Source organism: Hypanus sabinus, chromosome 15 (assembly GCF_030144855.1).
Source record: "Hypanus sabinus isolate sHypSab1 chromosome 15, sHypSab1.hap1, whole genome shotgun sequence".
NCBI classification, from domain to species: domain Eukaryota; kingdom Metazoa; phylum Chordata; class Chondrichthyes; order Myliobatiformes; family Dasyatidae; genus Hypanus; species Hypanus sabinus.
This window is the reverse complement of record NC_082720.1, coordinates 66041329-66060954: the sequence shown is the minus strand read 5'-3', so window position 1 is coordinate 66060954 and position 19626 is coordinate 66041329. Positions and strand designations below refer to the sequence as shown.

The 19626-nt window shown below is 41.3% G+C and overlaps 1 protein-coding gene across 1 annotated transcript in view; it reads right to left on the bottom strand.

Annotated features, from left to right (window-relative positions):
- Positions 1 to 19626, bottom strand: part of LOC132405566 (uncharacterized) — an 82456-nt gene that overhangs the window by 19405 nt on the left and 43425 nt on the right. Inside the window, exons 9-14 of the mRNA XM_059990473.1 lie at positions 19116 to 19454; positions 17650 to 17919; positions 12462 to 12569; positions 12047 to 12145; positions 9559 to 9636; positions 6877 to 6930 (exon numbers count right to left, since the gene is read on the bottom strand). Of these exons, the coding sequence (XP_059846456.1) occupies positions 6877 to 6930; positions 9559 to 9636; positions 12047 to 12145; positions 12462 to 12569; positions 17650 to 17919; positions 19116 to 19454 (948 nt within the window). The remainder of the gene's footprint in view (positions 1 to 6876; positions 6931 to 9558; positions 9637 to 12046; positions 12146 to 12461; positions 12570 to 17649; positions 17920 to 19115; positions 19455 to 19626) is intronic.

Here is a 19626-nt window from a genome sequence, read left to right as displayed (position 1 = left end):
AACTGTAGAGCTGAGGGAAGTAGCAGTGACCTCAGTGTATAAGCCACCGGGCACAGTTTTCATCTTCTCAAACCCTGCATCCAACCTGCACAGTTAACCACAGATCATCAATGGAGACTTTAATAGCCACAGTAGCCAATGGAGGTACAAGGAGTTTAACAACGATGGAGAAGCAGTCGAAGAATGGATGGATGCTAACCAGCTTAGTCTCATCCACGATCCTAAATTGCCATAGTGCCCGCTGGAAGTGCAGTTATAACCCAGATCTTGCCATTGTCAGGAACAACGTCGCTGGCCGCTGCAAGAAGCTTGTCACAGACCCAATACCACAGTCACTGGACTGTCCTGTTTGTATTCAGATAAATGCAGCAGGGTGACCAACCGTCGTACCATTCAAAAGGCGCTTCAACTAGAAGAAAACCGATTGGAATGGGTTCACGAGTACTTGATCATAAGGATAAATGTATTAAACCACTACCTGAGCACTACAACCTGTTTGCAAAAGCTGTCCAGAAAATAGCCAAAAGGAAGATCCCCAAAGTTTGTAGAGCACACTACATCCCTGGTCTCACCAAAGAGAATGCTGAACTCTACAGGGAGTATGTCTCAATGTTTGAATTTGACCCCTTCTCAGAGGAAACAATAACTGCCAGTGAGAGGGTGATGCTAAAAATTTCTCAAGAGCATCAAAACACCAGGAACACCTTGATGGAGATAACAGATCTTACAAAAAACAGCAAGAAGGCATGGTCTCTCATACGCAAACTTTCCCAAGAAAGCTGCCCACCTTCCCAATGTGTCTGTTAACCAAGTTGCACACCAGTTGCCCCTAAATGGAAAAACCAACAAGAAACAACCAAGGGCAAAACTAGATAGGAAGAGGTACAGCAATGACCCTGGCTTCACTGGACCATTCACAAAGGAAGAGCTGGAAATTGGTATATCCAGTCTAAAACACGGGAAAGCAATTGGTCTTGACAACATAGCATCGGAGCAGATAAAGCATTTTAGACAGCAAGCAAAGAAATGGCTCCTACAATTGTTTAACCACTGTCTGGCAACACACAAGCTACCTAATATTTGGCAGAAGTCATGTGTAATAGCACTATTAAAGCCCAGAAAAGATCCCACAGATCCGAAGAGTTTTTGGCCAATCTCACTGTTTTGCCACATCAATAAGCTGTTTGAAGACCTGATACTCAATAGGATAGTACCAGCTGTAGGTGAGAAGATCATTCCAGAGCAAGCAGGTTTCTGCCCCGGCATATCAACAACTGCTCGATCTCACACAATATATCGAAGATGGCTTTGAGCAAGGGATGGTAACAGGTGCTGTTTTTGTAGACTTGTCAGCAGCTTATGATACAGTGAACCATAGACGTCTCCTTTGCAAGATCCTGGAGATGACAACAGATATTCACTTAACAGAGCTATTAGCAAGCTTGCTTTAGGATCGCCAGTTCTATGTTGAACAAGGTGGGAAGCACAGCAGATGGTGTATTCAGAAGAATGGTCTTCCTCAGGGGAGTGTGCTTGCACTGCTGCTGTACGACATCTACATGAATGACCAACCTATAGATGATGTCACACACCGTTTTATATATGCTGATGACTTATGCATCACTGCCCAAAGCACAGATTTTAACACTGTGGAGAAAACGATTTCTGTGGCCTTGGAGGGACTAACATCCTACTATGAAAAAAATCACCTCTGCGCAAGCCCATCAAAGACGCAATTTTGTGCATTCCACCTCAGGAACCATGAAGCCAAACGACTGCTTAAAGTAACCTGGTGTGGAGCAACACTGACTCATTGCACGCACCCTATCTAGGAGTCACCCTTGACAGATGCCTCACTTTGAAGAACCACTTCAATAAGACAAAGGCAAAAGCGAGCACACAAAACAACATCCTGAATAAGCACACTAACACAAAATGAGGAGCAAGCTTGAAAACATTGCGAGCCAGTGTCACTTGCGCTTTGCTATTCCACTGACAAATCCGCCTACTCTGCATGGGAAAGGTCTACTCATGCTAAGAAGATGGATGTCGTTCTGAATGCAAGCTGTTGTTTAAAACCAACAAACACCAACAGCCTATATATCCTGGTGGGTATCGCTCCCCCGATATAAGAAGAACGGTAGCCAGCAAGAAATAACGACTCCATCAAACATCAAATGAGAGGCACCCTCTACATGGTCATACACCTGCACCCAGTCACCTAAATTCAAGGAAGAGCTTACCTGATGAAAGCCTTTCCCCAAGAGCTAATTGCAACTGAGCAACCTGGAAGTGCCTTAACAGACTGGTGTAGGTCGTTCAAAGGTGTCACTAAGCAAATGGGCATATACAAGCATCCTGACAACTTGTGAATGTGGAACTGAGCCAAATCTATGCAACATCTCCTGCAATGCCCATCACTAGAGGAACCCTGTACTGTTGCAGATCTTGCCAAATTCACCAACAAAACACAAAAATGTGTCCAGTTCTGGCTTGGCCATGTTGAGTCTTTTTGTGGACAAGATAAGAAGAAGATACCCTTCCTGTAGTGAGGTGAACAGATCTGAGCACAATACTCCAAGTGGGGCCTGACCAGGGTCCTAAATAGCTGTAATATTACCTCTTGGTTCTTGAACTCAATCCCACAGTCGATGAAGGCCAATACAATGTATGCCTTCTTAACCACGCAGTCAACCGGCGTAGCAGCTTTGAGTATTCAATGGATTCAGACCCCAAGATCCCTCTGATCCTCCATGCTCTCAAGAGTCTTACCTTTAATACTATATTCTGCTATCATATTTGACCTACCAAAATGAACGACTTCACACTTATCTGGGTTGAACTCCAACTACCACTTCTCTGCCCAGTTTTGTATCCAATCAATGTCCCACTGTAAACTCTGACAGCCCTCCATGCTATCCACAACACCCCCAGCCTTTGTGTCATCAACAAACATACTAACCCATCCCTCTACTTCATCATACAGACATTTATAAAAATCACAAAGAGAAGGGGTCCCAGAACAGATCCCTGAGGCACCCCACTGTTTACCAACCTCCATGCAGAATATGACCTGTGTACAGCCACTCTTTGCCTTCTGGGGACAATCCATTTCTGGATCCACAAAGCAAGGTTCCCTTGGATCCCATGTCTCTTTACTTTCTCAGTAAATTTTGCATGGGGAACCTTGTCAAATGCATTGCTGAAATCCATAAACACTACATCTACTGCTGTACCTTCATCAATGTGTTTAGTCATATCCTCATAAAATTAAATCAGGCTCCTAAGGCATGACCTGTCTTTGACAAAGCCATACTGTCATATTATGCCTCTCCAGATGTTCATGAATCCTGCCTTTCAGTATCTTCTCCATCAATTTACCAACCACTGAAGTAAAACACACTGGTCTAGAATTTCCTGGGCTATCTCTACTCCCTTTCTTAAATAAGGGAACAACATCTGCAACCCTCCAATCCTTCGGAACCTCTCCTGACCCATTGGTGATGCAAAGATCATTGGCAGAGGCTCAGCAGTCTTCTCCCTTGCCTCCTACATTGTCTGGGGTACACCTCATCGGGTCCCAGTGACTTATCGAACTTGATGCTTTCCAAAACCTCCAGCACATCTTCTTGCTTGATGTCCATATGCTCAAGGTTTTCAGTCTGCTGTAAGTCATCCCTACAATCGCCAAGTTCCTTTTCCATAGTGAATACTGAAGCAAAGTATTCATTAAGTACCATGACTACCTTCTCTGGTTCCATACATACTTTTCCACTTAACATTTGATTGGTCCCATTCTCTCACGTCTTATCCTCTTTCTCCTCACATACAAGGAGTGATTGATAACTTTGTGGCCTAAGGTAGAAGGAGTCAATTTTAGAAAATCTAGCACATTTATTTTTCAACATAGCCCCCTGCTACATTTACACTCTTAGTCCAGTAGTCGTGGATCATATGGATCTTGGATGTCCAGAAAGTGTCGACTGTAGGGGTGATTGATAAGTTTGTGGCCTAAGGTAGAGGGAGATGAGTTATACAGCTCTCGTTACATGCACATGCTGTTCAACTCTTGGAGTGATTATGCAGAAAGTTTGAAGTTAATAACTCATCAGTTAATAACTCAACGGGGTGATTGATAAGTTTGTGGCCTAAGGTAGAAGGATATGAGTTATTAACTTCAAACTTTCTGCATAATCACTCAAAGAGTTAACCTGCATGTACAATTTGCGTGCCTATAAGCACTGCTTCAGACTTCTCTTGTGACGTACATAAGTCATGCTTCTCAATGACATGTCCACAATAGGAGATTTCATTCTTGAAAAACAGACTTTTCCCTCTCTTTCCACACAGACCGTACTCACTTTACCAAGCTCTGGAAATGCTCTTCATCATTCTTGCCCATCATGATGATATCATTAAGGTAACATTGTGTTCCTGGGACATCTTGGAACACTTGGTCCATTGCTCTTTACCAAATTGTTGGAGCTGATGCGATGCCAAAGATGAGACAATTATACTGCAACAGTCCCTTGTGAGTGTTGATTGTGAGGAACTTCCTGCTTAACTCCTCAATCTCTATTTGCAGACAGGTTGTGACAAGCCAATCTTTGAAAATCTCTCATCCCCTGCCAACGATGCAAATGTGCCTTCTATATGTGTCAGGGGATAACTGCACAGTGTGCAGCACAGGGATGATGCTCACTTTGAAGTCCCCACATATGGGAACTGCTCTGGCCTTCTCTTTCTTCATCACCGGGACAATAGATGTGGCTCAATCACTCCACTCAACCATGGAGAGAATGCCAGCTGCCTCCAAGCTCTGAAGTTCACCATCCACTTGAGAACATAGTGCATAAGGCACTAGACGCACTTTATGTAATCTTTGTGTTTCTGTTTTATCCAGTTCAATTCTCTGAGTTTACCAATTCCCATCTCAAACATGTTCTCATTAGCACTAAGCAGCAGTGACAATCTCTGGTTGATGCCACCATCTTTCCTGCTGATGTCACACTGAGAGCTTTGGCTGAGTGCCAGACTCTTTGGATTTTTCTCAACCATTCACATCTGAGAAGCGCTGGCCCTCCACTTTTCAATAAATAGAGATCTAACTGCTGTATTTGACCTCCATACATCACCTTCACTTTCAGTTTGCCTTTGGGGGACACTTCTTTGCCTGTATAGGTCTTTGGTATCACTGAGGTCTTCTCTAATGGTATCATAGAAAACAGTGTGTTGTAGTCAGCCTCTGGAATTACAGACAAATCTGACACAGTATTCACTGCCATTTTCATTTCTACGCCAGGTACATCTATTATGATCCAGATGATTCTGTGTTTTGCTTCATTTATGCAACACAGTTCTTGGCATTACAATTCACCTTTGTCAGACTCTATATTGTCTGATTCTGCTTTACATTTGATAACTTTAGGCAATTGTTTAGTTTTTAAGAGTTTTCACTCAATTGTGCTTTTTGTCTGCCTTGCACGGTCTCTTTATGTGACTTTGTGATACTTTCTGCAGACTTTTTCTTTGAACTAACAGTCATTTGCATCATGGGAAGATTTGCCACACCGATAACATCTTAGGCTTTTTGTACCATTCAGGGACATTTTGTGCATTTCACAATCTAACCTCCCGTTCTGTAATTCTGCTACATCCTTTGTTGCAGTCTTTAACAATATTGGAATGGTCAATGTCTGTTCTAAGGTTAGATCTCTTTTTGCCAGTAGCCTCGTTTGAGTACTCTGATTATGCATGCCACATACAATCCTAATCTTTAACATAACAGAAAACCCATTTCTGAAGTCACAGTTTGCACAGTTCTGCAATGTATTCAGAAAGGCTTTTATCTTTTGACTGGATCTTTTTGTAAAATCTAAATCTCTCAGCTACTACACAATGGTTTAGGGCTCAAGTGATTTTGTAAAATTTGTAACAATTTCACTGAACATCTTGCTTGCTGGCTTTTCAAGGGCTATTAGGTTGCGCAAGAGACTGTGTGTTCTTGGGTTTGTTAAGCTAAGAAGTGCAGGGGCATTCTCACTTTGTTTGCATTACGATACAGCTCAGCCCTGTTGACATACAACTCCAAGCCTTCATTAGTACTATCAAATTTGTTAACTTTTGCTACTAATGCCATGGTCATGTTATTTTCACCTAAAGTTCAGCGTGTCTTTCACTGTTACACATGTGTTCCTATGCTAGCATCCATGATGGTTTTCTCAGGCTGTTTAACTCTTGCTGCTTTGTCCCATAACTGCCAGTGTGGTTCATGATATTTCCTGACATTCAGGTTCGCACTTGTCACCAGTTTGTTGTGTCTGTGCACAACGACATATCAAATACATGAAAGCGCAGATGTGAGAGGTGGTTTTAACTGGTGTATTCATATTGCAGCGAGAGAGAGAGAGAGAGAGACAGAGAGAGAGCAATGTGTATGTGTAGACAACAGCACATGCACAGACAACAGATCAATACGCATTGCTAAGATAGGGGTGGCATAGCTCTAAAAGACATAGATTCAGTAATTAGATGAGTCATTGTACAAATTCAGAATTGTGCTGACTGACTTTTTGTGTCCTCTGAGGACACAAATGTGCCTTGAGTTAGCACCTGACCAGCAACAACACTGCACTGTTGTGTTGCAATATCAGTCCAGATGTTCGTGCTCATATCTGTGGAGGGAGACCGGACCTGCACAGAGAAGGCTGGGTTATAGTCTGAGCTTCAGCTGACTGTCCAACAGTGTGTTAATGGGGTGAGTGAGGAGCTTTACCCCAGGACTGCCATATCAGGGGTTTAAAGAGTTTTAGGCTCATCACCGACAATCATCATTCTGATACGAAAAGTGTTTAAAAATTCAAACAATTTTATCACCTGGTGCATTTTTCTTGAAGCAGATGGATCCATAATGAATATTTTCCTCTGTGTCTGCAGGGACAAAATAGAAACAAAGATAATAAAGATAAAAATTAGCTTTATTTGTTCATGAACATCAAAACATTGAAACATGCAGTGAAATGTATTGTTTATGTAAACAACCAACATAGTCTGAGGTTGCGCTGGTGGCAGCCTACAAGTGTCACTATGCTTTCCACACCACATAACTTGCCCACAACTTCCCAACCATGACCATAGTCTTTGGAATCTGGGAGGAAACTGGAGCACCCAGAGAAAGTCTACACGGTCATGGGAAGAAAGTACAAACTCCTTACAGACAGCATCAGAACTGAGCCCAATCACTGGTGCTGCAAAGTGTTACACTAATCACTACGCTACCATGTTGCCCCAATTGATTTGAGTTTGTTCTATCTGCTGAGTTCCTCCTGCAGTTAGTTTTATTGTTCCACACATTTACATCTTGTGTCTACAAGGAATTTGCATTTGTATCAGGAGGCATTAACATACAAATCAAGTAATGGATTAATTCCAAACTGGAAACATCACTGTTCAGTAAGATCAAAATGCTTAATGCATCAAAAGTATCAAATCAGCGAGGATTATAAAAATTATACATGTCATTTATTTCAAATCCAAACAGCAAGGATTGTGTTGAACAGTGTGCAAGTGTCATCACACTTCCGGTGCCAACGTAAAATTCCCACAACTTACAAACCCTAACCTGTACATCTTTAGAATGTGGGAGGAAATCAGGGCACATGAGGAAACCCATGTGGTCACAGAGAGAACGTACAAACTCCCGAGAGTCAGTGGTGGGATTTGAACCCCATTCTTACTGCTTATGCTATAAAGCACTGTGTTAATCAGTACACTTCTTTGGTGTTATGTTGACACTGCAACATAGCAACCTAGAAGGCACAGTTTCAGAAAAGTGGGACATCCATTTAGAACAGAGATGAGGAGGAATTTCTTCAGCCAGGGAGTGGTGAATCTGTGGTATTCTTTGCCACAGGCAGCTGTGGAGACCAAGTCATTGGGTATATTTAAGGCAGAGCTTGAGAGATTCTTGTTTAGTCAGGACATGAAGGGTTACCAGGAGAAGGCAGGAGTTTGGGGCTGAGATGGAAATGGATCAGCTACGTTGGAAAGGCAGATCATATTCAGTGACCCAAATGGTCTAGTTCTGCTCCTACAGCTTGTGGTCTTATGGTCCAACACAGATTGTTTCGCTCCATATTTATTAGAACATGGCTAACTCAACTCTTATTTTCTCTGGTTTCTTCCAGCCACCTCTCTCACCACTGTCCTGATTTTATTTCCACGGCGTAAATAGTTCTGCAGTATGTAAACACTGCATGTGTGACCCTAGATATTAGATGTTGCGAATCTGTATGGTCACATGGTCTCATGGAGAATTTGGGTTCATTCAAATTGTATTCTCTGAAATTTAGAAGAATAAGAGAAGCTCAATAGAAAACAACAGAATCCCAACAAAGTGGATGTAGAAAGGATATTTCCTACAGTGGAGAGTCCAAGGCAGGAGCCATTCTGGACTGAAATAGGGAATTCCCAGAAAACAATGAGCCAGGTGAATTCTCCACTGGTTGATGCCATATCATTAAATATAATCATGGACTTGGACTAGATTGATTAAATAGTTTAAGGAGAAGGCTGGAATTTGGAAAAAGATTTTTCACATGAAAATTATCAGAGTGGTCTGATTTATTAATAAGTATTTCAGATTTTTCAAGACAGACTGCTCTATTGTTCTTGCATATTCAGAAATATCACCTAATTTCTTGAGAAAGCAATGGTGTCTAATATGACATGTTCACACTACACTGACACGTTGACAGATAATATTCAGTGATTCCAGACACATTGAAGTACTGCTGAAATGTGGTGGAGGTATTCAATAGTGGATGAGATCTCATGAAGTGGATGGTCACATTTAGAGCACAAGGACCGTGGACTCGTTCTAGAACATAGAACATAGTATAGTACAGCATATTACAGGCCCTTCAGCCCACAATGTTGTGCCGACCCTGCGGCCACCAACCATGCTATCCACTTTCCAGAAGTGTGATCCCAATGTGTGTGTTTATTTATTGATTGGGATACAGCATGGTATTGGCACTTCCAGCCTTTTGAGCCATGCCACCTAGCAGCCTCCCGATTTAATCCAAGCCTAATCATGGGACAATTTACAATGACCAATTAGCCTACCAACCAGTACGTCTTTGGACTGTGGGAGTAAACCAGAACACCCGGAGAAAACACACGGGGTCACGGGGAGAACATACAAACTCCTTACAGGCAGTGGCATAATTTGAACCCAAATCATCCATATAGTAAAACATTGTGCTAACCACTACACTATGTTGTGGTTTATCTACTTTTATGTCTTAACCATAATGATCCAGCGAAAATTAGACCCTTGTAGAATGCAGAGTGAGGCCTGTGTTGTTTGAAAGAGACTGGGAAGGAGTGAAGGGTAGTAGGCACTAGATGGGGTATTGGATTGATCAGTCAGTTTTGTGATTGAGATTCAATTCCTCTATATATAGATTTTGATTGCAAACCTGCAAACTGTTGTGTTAATAATTTCACAAATGTACAAGCAGAGAAATTCATTGAATAAGAGATTGATCTATTTACCTTTTTGTACTGCCTTCCTGCTCACAGACATATATTCAGCAATATGGCTGGATTCAGGCTCCGGCATCGCATTAGTTCCTGGAGAATAAACATTTCATTTACTTGGCTTGATTTTCAAGAAGTAACATCGGGTATCTTGAGAAAAAAGTGCCCTATCAATAATGACAGCCACCTGCATGAGGAGAAATACTATGTGATCGCAGTATTAATAATGTGTGCTAAAGGCATTCAATGTTACAATGATAATATGGGGATTGATTCAGAGAGTTAATGGAAACATGTTGTACCACACTACACTTTAATACATTGTGGAAGGTCCAGGTCAATTCCCAGTTTTGAATTCCAGTAACACGGAATGAATGAACTTCAAAAGGTTTTTTTATTGGGTAAATGTAACATATCTTAACAGCAGTTCATTGAGTCCTAGCTATCGGTGGGGAGGGACGAGTTCTTGTTCTCTCCTACCACCTCACTCGCCTCCGCATCTAGCACATAATTCTCCGTAACTTCCATAATCTCCTACAGGATTCTATCACCAAGCACATTTTCTCCATCCCCCACCCACTTTCCACTTTCCACAGGGATTGCTCCCTATGCGAATCCTTTGTCCACTCATCCCTCCCACTGATCTCCTTTCTAGTACTTATCCTTGGGAGTGGAACAAATGCTACCCCAGCCCCTACACATCCTCCCTCACTACCATTCAGGGCCACTAACAGTCCTTCCAGGTGAGGTGACGCTTCATCTGTTGAGTCTGTTGGGATCATCTACTGTATCTGTGCTCCCTGTGTGCCTTCCTGTATATCAGTGAGTCCTGACACATTTGCGAGACTACTTTGCTGAGCATCTTCGCTCTGTTCACTATAAAAAGTGAGATCTCCTGATGGCCACCATTTCAATTCTACTGCCTATTCCTATTCTGGCATGTCAGTCAATGGCCTCCCCTACTGCCAGAATGAGGTCATGTTCAGGTTGGAGAAGCAACACTTATATTCCGTCCGGGTAGTCTCCAACCTGATGGCATGAACATTGATTTCTTGAGCTTCCGGTGATTGCCCCCTCCCCTTCACTATTCCCCCTTCCTGTTTCCTTTCCTCACCTTTTCTCCTAACCTGCCCATCACCTCCCACTGGTGTTCCTCCCTCCTCTCTTTCTTCCATCTCTCCCAGTTTCACATATCACCAACCTCATTGTACTTCTTTTTCTCCCCTCCCCCCAACCTTCTTACTCTGACTTCTCTTCCTCTCCAGTCCTGAAGAAGTCTCACCCGAAATGTCGATTGTTTACACATTTCTATAGATGCTACCTGACCTGCAGAGTTCGTCCAGCACTTTGTGTATGATGCCCAAGATTTCCAGCATCTGCAGAATATCAGTGTCTCAGGACATTAGTATCAGGCATCCAGACAATGAGGCTATCCTCCAATTGTCAGAAGGTGGTGGTGTAGAGCAAGGGTATTGGCCTAACAATGCTCAGGGTAAGGACTGTTCTCTTTTACTTTTGAATACTGTATATGTCTGAAATAAGACCATAAGACAGAGGACCAAAATTAAGCCAGTTGGCCCATTGAGTCTGCCCTGCAATTCAATCATGGCAGATTTATTATATAAGACCATAAGACAATCTCAGGGCACTGAGATGAGGACAGCTCATCTCATTGAATTGTTGTGAAATAGAATCTGTTATGACACAAATGGCCTGTTATGATGGCGTATCCATTTGTGATACTATGAGTCTCTGACACCTCACTGATTGAATCTATAGACAGACACACACACACACACACACACACACACACACACACACACACACACACACACACACACACACACACACACACACACACACACACACACACACACACACACCACCTCCACAACTGAATAACTGAGGTTAGAGTGAGGTTACATTGGTTCATGTCATGCTGGGAGATTGTACAGAAAAATTATACAGGATTAAAGGGCTTATCACAAGAGGGGCATTTAATGGATCTGTGCCTGTACTCACTGGAATGCAGAAGAATGAAGGGGGCCCTCATTGAAACCTATTGAATATTGAAAGGTCGCGATGGAGTAGATTTTGGGGAAGATATTTCCTATGGTGGCCAAGTCTAAGACCAGAGGTCATGACCTCAGATTAGAGGGACGTCCATTTAAAATGGAGATGAGGAGGAATTTCTTTAGCCAGAGAGTGGCGTATCTGTGGAATTCATTGAAGTTGATAGATTGATGATTAGTCAGAGCATGAAGGGTTACAGAGAGGAGGCAAAAGACTGGGGCTGAGAAGGAAATGGATCAGCCATGATGAAATGGCTGAGCAGACTCGATAGATCAAATGGCCTAATTATGCTCCTGTCTCTTTTGGCTTTATAATGCCACAATATTTCCATGTTTGAAGATTACTTTTAAGTTACAAAGGTAAGACAAACAGCTGTAAGCTTTTGGGACACAAAAGTAAAATTTCTTTGATACTTCTGTCTTGATGTTACCTTGTGTTGGCTGCATTTCATTTGGATTTGCATAAAGGTTAGAGTCATCTTCTGTGTTCCTCTCTGTTTGCCGTGATTTCTCTCTTTGATTTCTCAAACCTGTAAAGACAGCGGAGTGCTTTTAAAATTCTTTCAGCTTTTTTCTCCAACTTCATGCATTTAGCAAAATGCACTTCAACTGCCCATAAGCTCAAATATTTACAAGTTTAAAAAAATGCAACAATATGTAATTTATGTTTCTACAGTCATCAGATTCAGGTTTGGTGATACATTAATATCTGACTTATTTCCTTAATTTCAGAAGTCATTAGATTCAACCCAAACTGCAGTTTAATATGATTCCTCTGTGTAAAAAAGATAAAATTGCCACTGTTTGTTTTTGGAATCATGTTCCCCATTTCTTCAGGTACCTTACCTGTAACCTTGCACTTTCTTAGACACAACACCATCACCAGGACAATGATGAGGAGAAGGGCCAGTCCACCAATAATTACAACAGTGGTGTGTTTAAAACTGCGATCCTCTGTCAAAACAATGAGCACAAATTTCTCATTTATTATGTTGACATCATTCAAAAGCTGTCTAAATGTAGACAGCTGACTAATTTTTAAAAAAAGCTTAAAAAAACTGACTAATTTACATCACAGGTTCTGGGTTTAATTTCTGATCAAGGTCAACTGACCTGAATGTTGAAGAACTACACCTGTCCTCAGTAACCAGCAGAGAGAGACAAGAAATGAATCACAGTGGGATCTAGGTCCCAATTCATTCTGGCAGAGGATGCGTGGGAATATGTAGCTGACAGGGATCCAGTTCATGTGTGAGGCCTCCCACTGTTCAACAGGGGAATGCCCATCATAGTCTGGGTTTCTACTAAAATAGGAATTGTACACAGTGGGGAGGCTTTTGCCCCAGAACTTCTGTCCCCTCTGAACGGGAGCTGTAAATGTGAGATACACTCAGCAGGTTAGGCAGCTTTTATGGAAAGGTAACTGGCAGAATTGATGTTTCATGTCAAAAATATTCCGTAAGATTTAAAGGAAGGGTCTTTTGAAATACCTCCATCAGATTCCAAGACAGTTTCTTTGACCTGAAAAGTTAACATTTTTCTGTTTCCTCAGATACTGTCACACCTACTTAGTGTTTCCAGAATTTCAGTCTTTCCTTCAGAATTCCTGCATCTAGAACTTACTGATTTTCAAGTACTACAACTCTGTTGTGCATTTATCTACTGCCTACTGATAACCGTGCAGCTGAAATTCACTATTCCATTGCAGTGCTAGTGAAAATGTTTCTGTGTACTTCCAGAATACACCCTTCACTGATCTATTCACACTGTGACTCCTCTGACATCTAGTCTCCTGTTTTTAAAGGACATCTTAGCACTTGACAGAAGCAGGCTGTAGTTGGGCCAAAGGATGACAAGCTTTGTGTGCCAGACTACTGGAGCTGATGTTCGATATCTGGTATTGGATATTGGTTTGTTATTGTCGCATGTTCCAGGATACACTAAAAAGCTTGTCTTGCATACTGTTAACACAGATTAAATCATGACACAGTGCATTGATGTAGAACAATGTAAAACAATAACAATGCAGAATAAAGTGTAAAAGCCACTGAGAAAGTGCAATAACAATAAAGTGTAAGTTTATAATGAATTTGAGAATATAGCTTACCAGACAAGAGTTACATTCAAGAGTCTGCTTTGAAATGCTTTGAGAGGTAGATCATAACTAGAATCAACTCCTGCCTCAGTGAAGAGCTGGACCAACTGCAATTTGCCTATCGCCACAATATGTCTATGGCAGATGCAATTACAATTCCACTTCACACGGCTTTAGATCATAAGGACAATAAAAATACCTAAGTCAGGATGCTGGTTGTTGACTATAGCTCAGCATTTAACACCATCATTCACACAGTCCTGATTGATAAGCTATAGAACCTGGGCCCCTGTACTTCTTTCTGCAATTGGATCCTCGACTTCCTAACCAGAACACCAGACTTTGTGTGGATTGGTAATAATATTTGTTCCTTGCTGACGGTCAACACTGGTGCACCTCTGGGATGTGTGCTTAACCCGCTGCTCTACTCCCTCTATACCCATGACTGTGTGGTTAGGTATATGCCATCTATAAAATTTGCTGATGTTACAACCATTGCTGGTAGAATCTCAGAAGGAGACAAGAGGGCATACAGGAGTGAGATATATCAGCTAGTTGAGTGGTGTCACAGCAACAACCTTGCTCTCAATGTCAGTAAGACCAAAGAACTGATTGTGGACCAGGAAGGTTGAGCTGAGGGAATACAAACTAATTCTCAGAGGGATCAGAAGTGGAGAAAGTGAGCAATTTCAAGTACCTGGGGGTCAAAATCTCTGAGGATCTAACTAACCTGGTCCAAACATATTGATACGGCTAGAAGGAAAGCAAGACAGTAGCTATGTTGCATTAGGAGTTTGAAGAGATTTGGTTTGTAACCTAAAACATTCAAAATCTTCTATACATGTACCATGGAGAACATTCTGACTGTCTGGTATAGGATGGAGAGGGGAGGGGGATACTATATAAGACTAAAAGAACCTGCAAAAAGTTGTAAAATTAGTCAGCTCCATCTTGTTTACAAATCTCCGTAGTATCCAAGACATCTTCAAGGAGTGGTGCCATTGTACTGCTGCTGCTAAGTTAACAAATTTCACTACACATATCGGTGGTAATAATTCTGAACCTGCTTCTTATAACAGTGGAATAGAAGCTGTCCTTGCACCTGGTGGTTTGTGCTTTCAGACTTTTATATCTTCTGCTCAATGTGAGAAAGAGAATATCCAGGTTGAGTAGGGTCATCTGATCCATGATAAATAATACAAATGGCACAAAATGTTGGAAACATACAGCAAATTGGGCTGCATCAGTGGACGGAGAAACTGTTAAAATTTTGACCTACTGTAATTTCATTGGAAGGTTGACATCAGAAACGACTCTGGTCAATGCTGAGTCCTATCCAAATGACACTGGTCAATGCTGAGTCCTATCCAAATGACACTGGTCAACACTGAGTCCTATCCAAATGACACTGGTCAATACTGAGTCCTATCCAAATGACACTGGTCAACACTGAGTGCTAGCCAAATAACACTGGTCAATGATAAGTCCTATCCAAATAAATGGCACCATAAGAGTGACAGAATTGCCTAGATATTGGATGTACCTCCATTTATAAATATTTTTGTGCCTGTTTTAAGTTGTTTTTGTATATTATCCATGCAAATCTCACTCAGCAGGAAACTACTCTCCTTTACATCATCCAGACCCAATGTAGATTGTGTGATTGGTTCATTGAGCACATTGGTTCTGTCTGCCATACCAGGCAGACCTCCTGGAAACATCCCATTTTAATTCCTCTTTGAATTCCACACTGACATGTCTGTCCAAGGCCTCCTCTCCTGCCATGTTGAGGTTAATTGCAGACAGAGGAACAGAACCTCATATTCCACCCTGGGAGCCTCCAACCTAATGGCATGAATGTCAATTTCTCTAACTTCCAGTAAAAACTTAATTCTCTCCTTCTGCATTATGTTCTTATCCCACTGGCCACTGTCAAACCATCTCTTCCTGTTCCCCCCTCCCCAACTGCATGTCACCCACAGAATCCTTCCTCCAGTTCTCCTCCTCACTTCCTTCACTTTATTCCATGGTCCACTGTCGTCTCCTATCAGATTTAGTATTTTTCAGCCTTATGTCACTTCCACCTGTCACCTCCCAACTTCTTACATCATCCCTACTCTCCACCCTCTCACATCTGCCAATCACCCACCACCTCTTGCTCAATGCCTCATGCTCACTTTTAAAATTGGGCATCTACCCACTTCCTTTCTAATTTCAATGAAGGTTCTTGATCAAAATGTTGAATATCCATTTCCCACCATAGATGCTCCTTCATCCACTAAGTTCCTCCATCTCTTTTGTTTGTTACAGCAGGAAACTGGACTTGACATTTCCGATTCAATTCATTTTTGAACAAGAGGCATTTCCTCAATACACAAAGTTACACATGCAATGCAGATTTTAGCATAGACATGACACCTTCACATCCTTCCTGAACATTGTGACTAGAACTGAACTCCAAATCCATGTCCTGCATGCTTTGCTCCTTGTTTGACTGTGAATGAAAATTGAAGTTTTAAGATGTTTATTTTTGAACTAAAATATTCATGAGTAAAATTCAATTAGAAGCAAACATTTCTCATCTTTCATATCTATCTGTCATCGCATGCTATGCTTATTAACTGGTTATAATGACCAGTCCTCACCAGTCCATTGGATTCAAGAAAGGTTTTCTCCTCTCTGGTTTGAGGCCAATGTGGGCTTCCACTGACTGGGTAGAAGCTACCTGACATGGTGGTCAGTGAGTAGTTTGTGTGGAGTTGCATTGCTTCTGTTGTTTATGCCATGCTTCTGTCTGCTGTCACCACAGGAACCCATGGCTGTCAACGTTCACTGTCTTGAGTGCCCATTGGCCAGAGAATCCCAAGAGTTCAAAATTGTATGTTCAAAGTAAATTATTAAATTACATACATATCATCATATCCTACATTGTGATTCATTTCCTTTCATGCATTCACAGTAGAACAGAAAAATACAATGAAATCAATGAAAGGCTACCTTCAGAGTCTGATAAACAACCAATGAGCAAAAGAGGACAAATAGTGCAAATAATTTTTTAAAAAAAGGATATACTGTAAATTATACTGAGAACATGAGTTCAGTTTTCTTGAAAGTGAGTCCATTGGTTGCGGAATCAGTTCAGAGTTAAGGTGTGTAAAGTCATCCACACTGGTTCAGGAGCCTCATGGTTGAAGGGTAATAACTGTTCCTGAACCAGAATGCTCCAATACCACCTGCAGTTGGCACGTTAAATAACGGCTATCATAACACTTTACAGCATCAGTGAACAGGGTTCAATTGCCGAGGCTATCTGTAAGGAGCCTATATGTTCTCGACGACTGTGTGCTTCCTCCGGGTGCTCCAGTTGCCTTTCACATTCCAAAGACAAATGGATTAGTAATAGTCAGTAACTTGTCAGCATCCGATGCTGGTGCAACACTGTTGGGCTGCCACCCAACATATCCTTGTACTGCATTGGTCATTGTCCAAAACGACTCATTTCATTCCATATTTGGATATAGATGTAACTAAGAATGCTAATCTTGGAGGACGATTTTGCTGAGTCTGCCTTGGTGTTATCTTTTGAAAGGATTGTCCTGCCTAACAACAAGACAACAATCCTCCATTACCTACTTCACTGTGTAACACTGTCCACTAATAATAAAGGTTCACAGTGATATCCTGGAAAACACAGATCACTTGTCATATCTCAAGTCACTTCTCAGAAAGGACAGACATTGGTGATTAAATTCATGGTTGCTTTCTATGTGCCAGGGCAGCCTTTGCTCAATAGTCAACCAACCAGCAGTGATCCCATCTGAGACTTAGTCTACTTACTATAGAAGTAAAGTTACAGGCATGTGATGGGCCCTGAGATATAGCAGAAATGTCTATGACTTGAAAAAATAGATGTCAAAAACTTGAACATAAATCACTTACTGTTCACCTGAAGATAATACGGAATAAAAATCTTGGGTATGTTTTGATGAAACAAAACACATGTCCATTTTATTTGGACTTTATCATCTGTTGGAATAATCAGCTGCAAAGAGTAGCCTTTCCTCTTCTGTTCCATGAATATTTTCTCATCCACGGTTGCACCATCACTGTTGATCCAAACCAGTCTCATTGATTCACTGAGCTCTGACACAGAGCAGGTCAGGGTAACATTGTCTCCCTCAGTCACTGCATTGGGTGGTTCAGCTGTGACTGTGGAAAAAACAAATCACTGGGATTTTAAACAATGGCCAAAGTTTCAACTCAACTGTATTGCTTTTTTTTTTCTGTTGACTGTAAAACTAACCCAAATCATCACTGGCACGATAAGTGAGCAATATTTCATCGCACTATTTGAGCTTGTGGAGTATTTTACATCAGTTTTGACAACATTGTATAATGATCAGTCCCTGAACACAATGCCTCTGAGCACAACACTCCTGCTCTACAATAGATGAATGAAGGTTAGTAGTGAAATTCCTGAATCATATGGCTACATCACCATCTGGTATGGGGGTAGGGGGTGGTGTGGAGCCTGCACAGGATCACAAAAAGTTGCAGAAAGGTGCAAACTCAGTCAGCTCTATCATGGGCACTTGGACATCTTCAAGGAATGATGCCTCAGAAAGGCAACGTATATCATTAGGCAACTCCATCTCCCAGGACATGACTTCTTCTCATTGCTACCATCAGGGATGAGTTACAGGAGCCTGAAGGCACATACCAGCAAATTAGGAATAACTTCTTTCTTCTGCCATCATATTTCTGAATGGACATTGAACCCATGAACACTACCTCACCACTTGATTTTTCATTACTCTTTTTACACTACTCATTTAATTTAATCTTCTATATTCATATGTATATAGCTATAGAAACTCTAATTGGCAGTTTTTATTATCACATGTTGCAAAGTACTCATACCAATTAACAACAAATTTCACAACATATGTCAGTGATATTAAATCTGATTCTGATTATTATTCACATTAAAACCTTGAATGAGGCTTCAAACATCAATCTCTGACATTTGTAGAGAGGAAGTGTTCTGGCATGACTTTAGAAGATTTGAATTATTTTTTAAAGTAATGAAGAAATATTGTTTTTTGTGGCAGTATCATTTGTAGCTGTGGGAAACAAATTTTGCCACATTGGTTCTCAGGAATAAAGTAAAAAAGTTTAAAAGCAAGTTAAGTGAGAAAAATTTTTCAAAGTATTTCCAGATTCTGTTGGTTTAATGCAGTAATATAGGTTAGTAAGATGTAAATAAACATCAGCAGACATTTTGGAGTAAAAAACAACTTCTCAAACAAGGGAAGTAACTGGAGAAACATGCTGAAATTGCAGTATGTATGCAAACTGCAAGTTCTTTCCCAGAGACATATCACTGAAAACATTCTGTCTCCTACCTTTAACTGTGATTAAATCAATAATGACATATTGATATGATCCCAGAGAACATGTGTAAACTCCGGCATCTTCAAATTGCACAGGAACAATCCTCACAATGAAATTCTTGACATTCAGATTTTCCTCTGCAGTTCTCAGTCGGTTCTCGAAGTAGCTCCTCCCACTGACATTGATAGGCTGAGATCTGTAAGTAGTAGCTATTTCCATCACCTGATTCTGGAAATGTGACTTCCAAGTCCATTTGGCCTTAGTGAGCTCAGAAGCAGTTTCACAAATCAGCCTGAGTTCACTGTGATCTATGTCTGACCGATAAACTGTGTACATCTTATTGTGTAAATCTGCAAGAGAGGGACAGGGATCAAAAAATTAGGTTATCACAAATGCTGAGATTGATGTTTCAGGTTTTCACTGGAATAAATGCCTGCTCCTAGGATGGCTGAGACGGGGAATTTGATAGGTAGCTGGAATGCACCAGGTGCCAACTGAGATGCCTATGTTCCCCAAGCACAG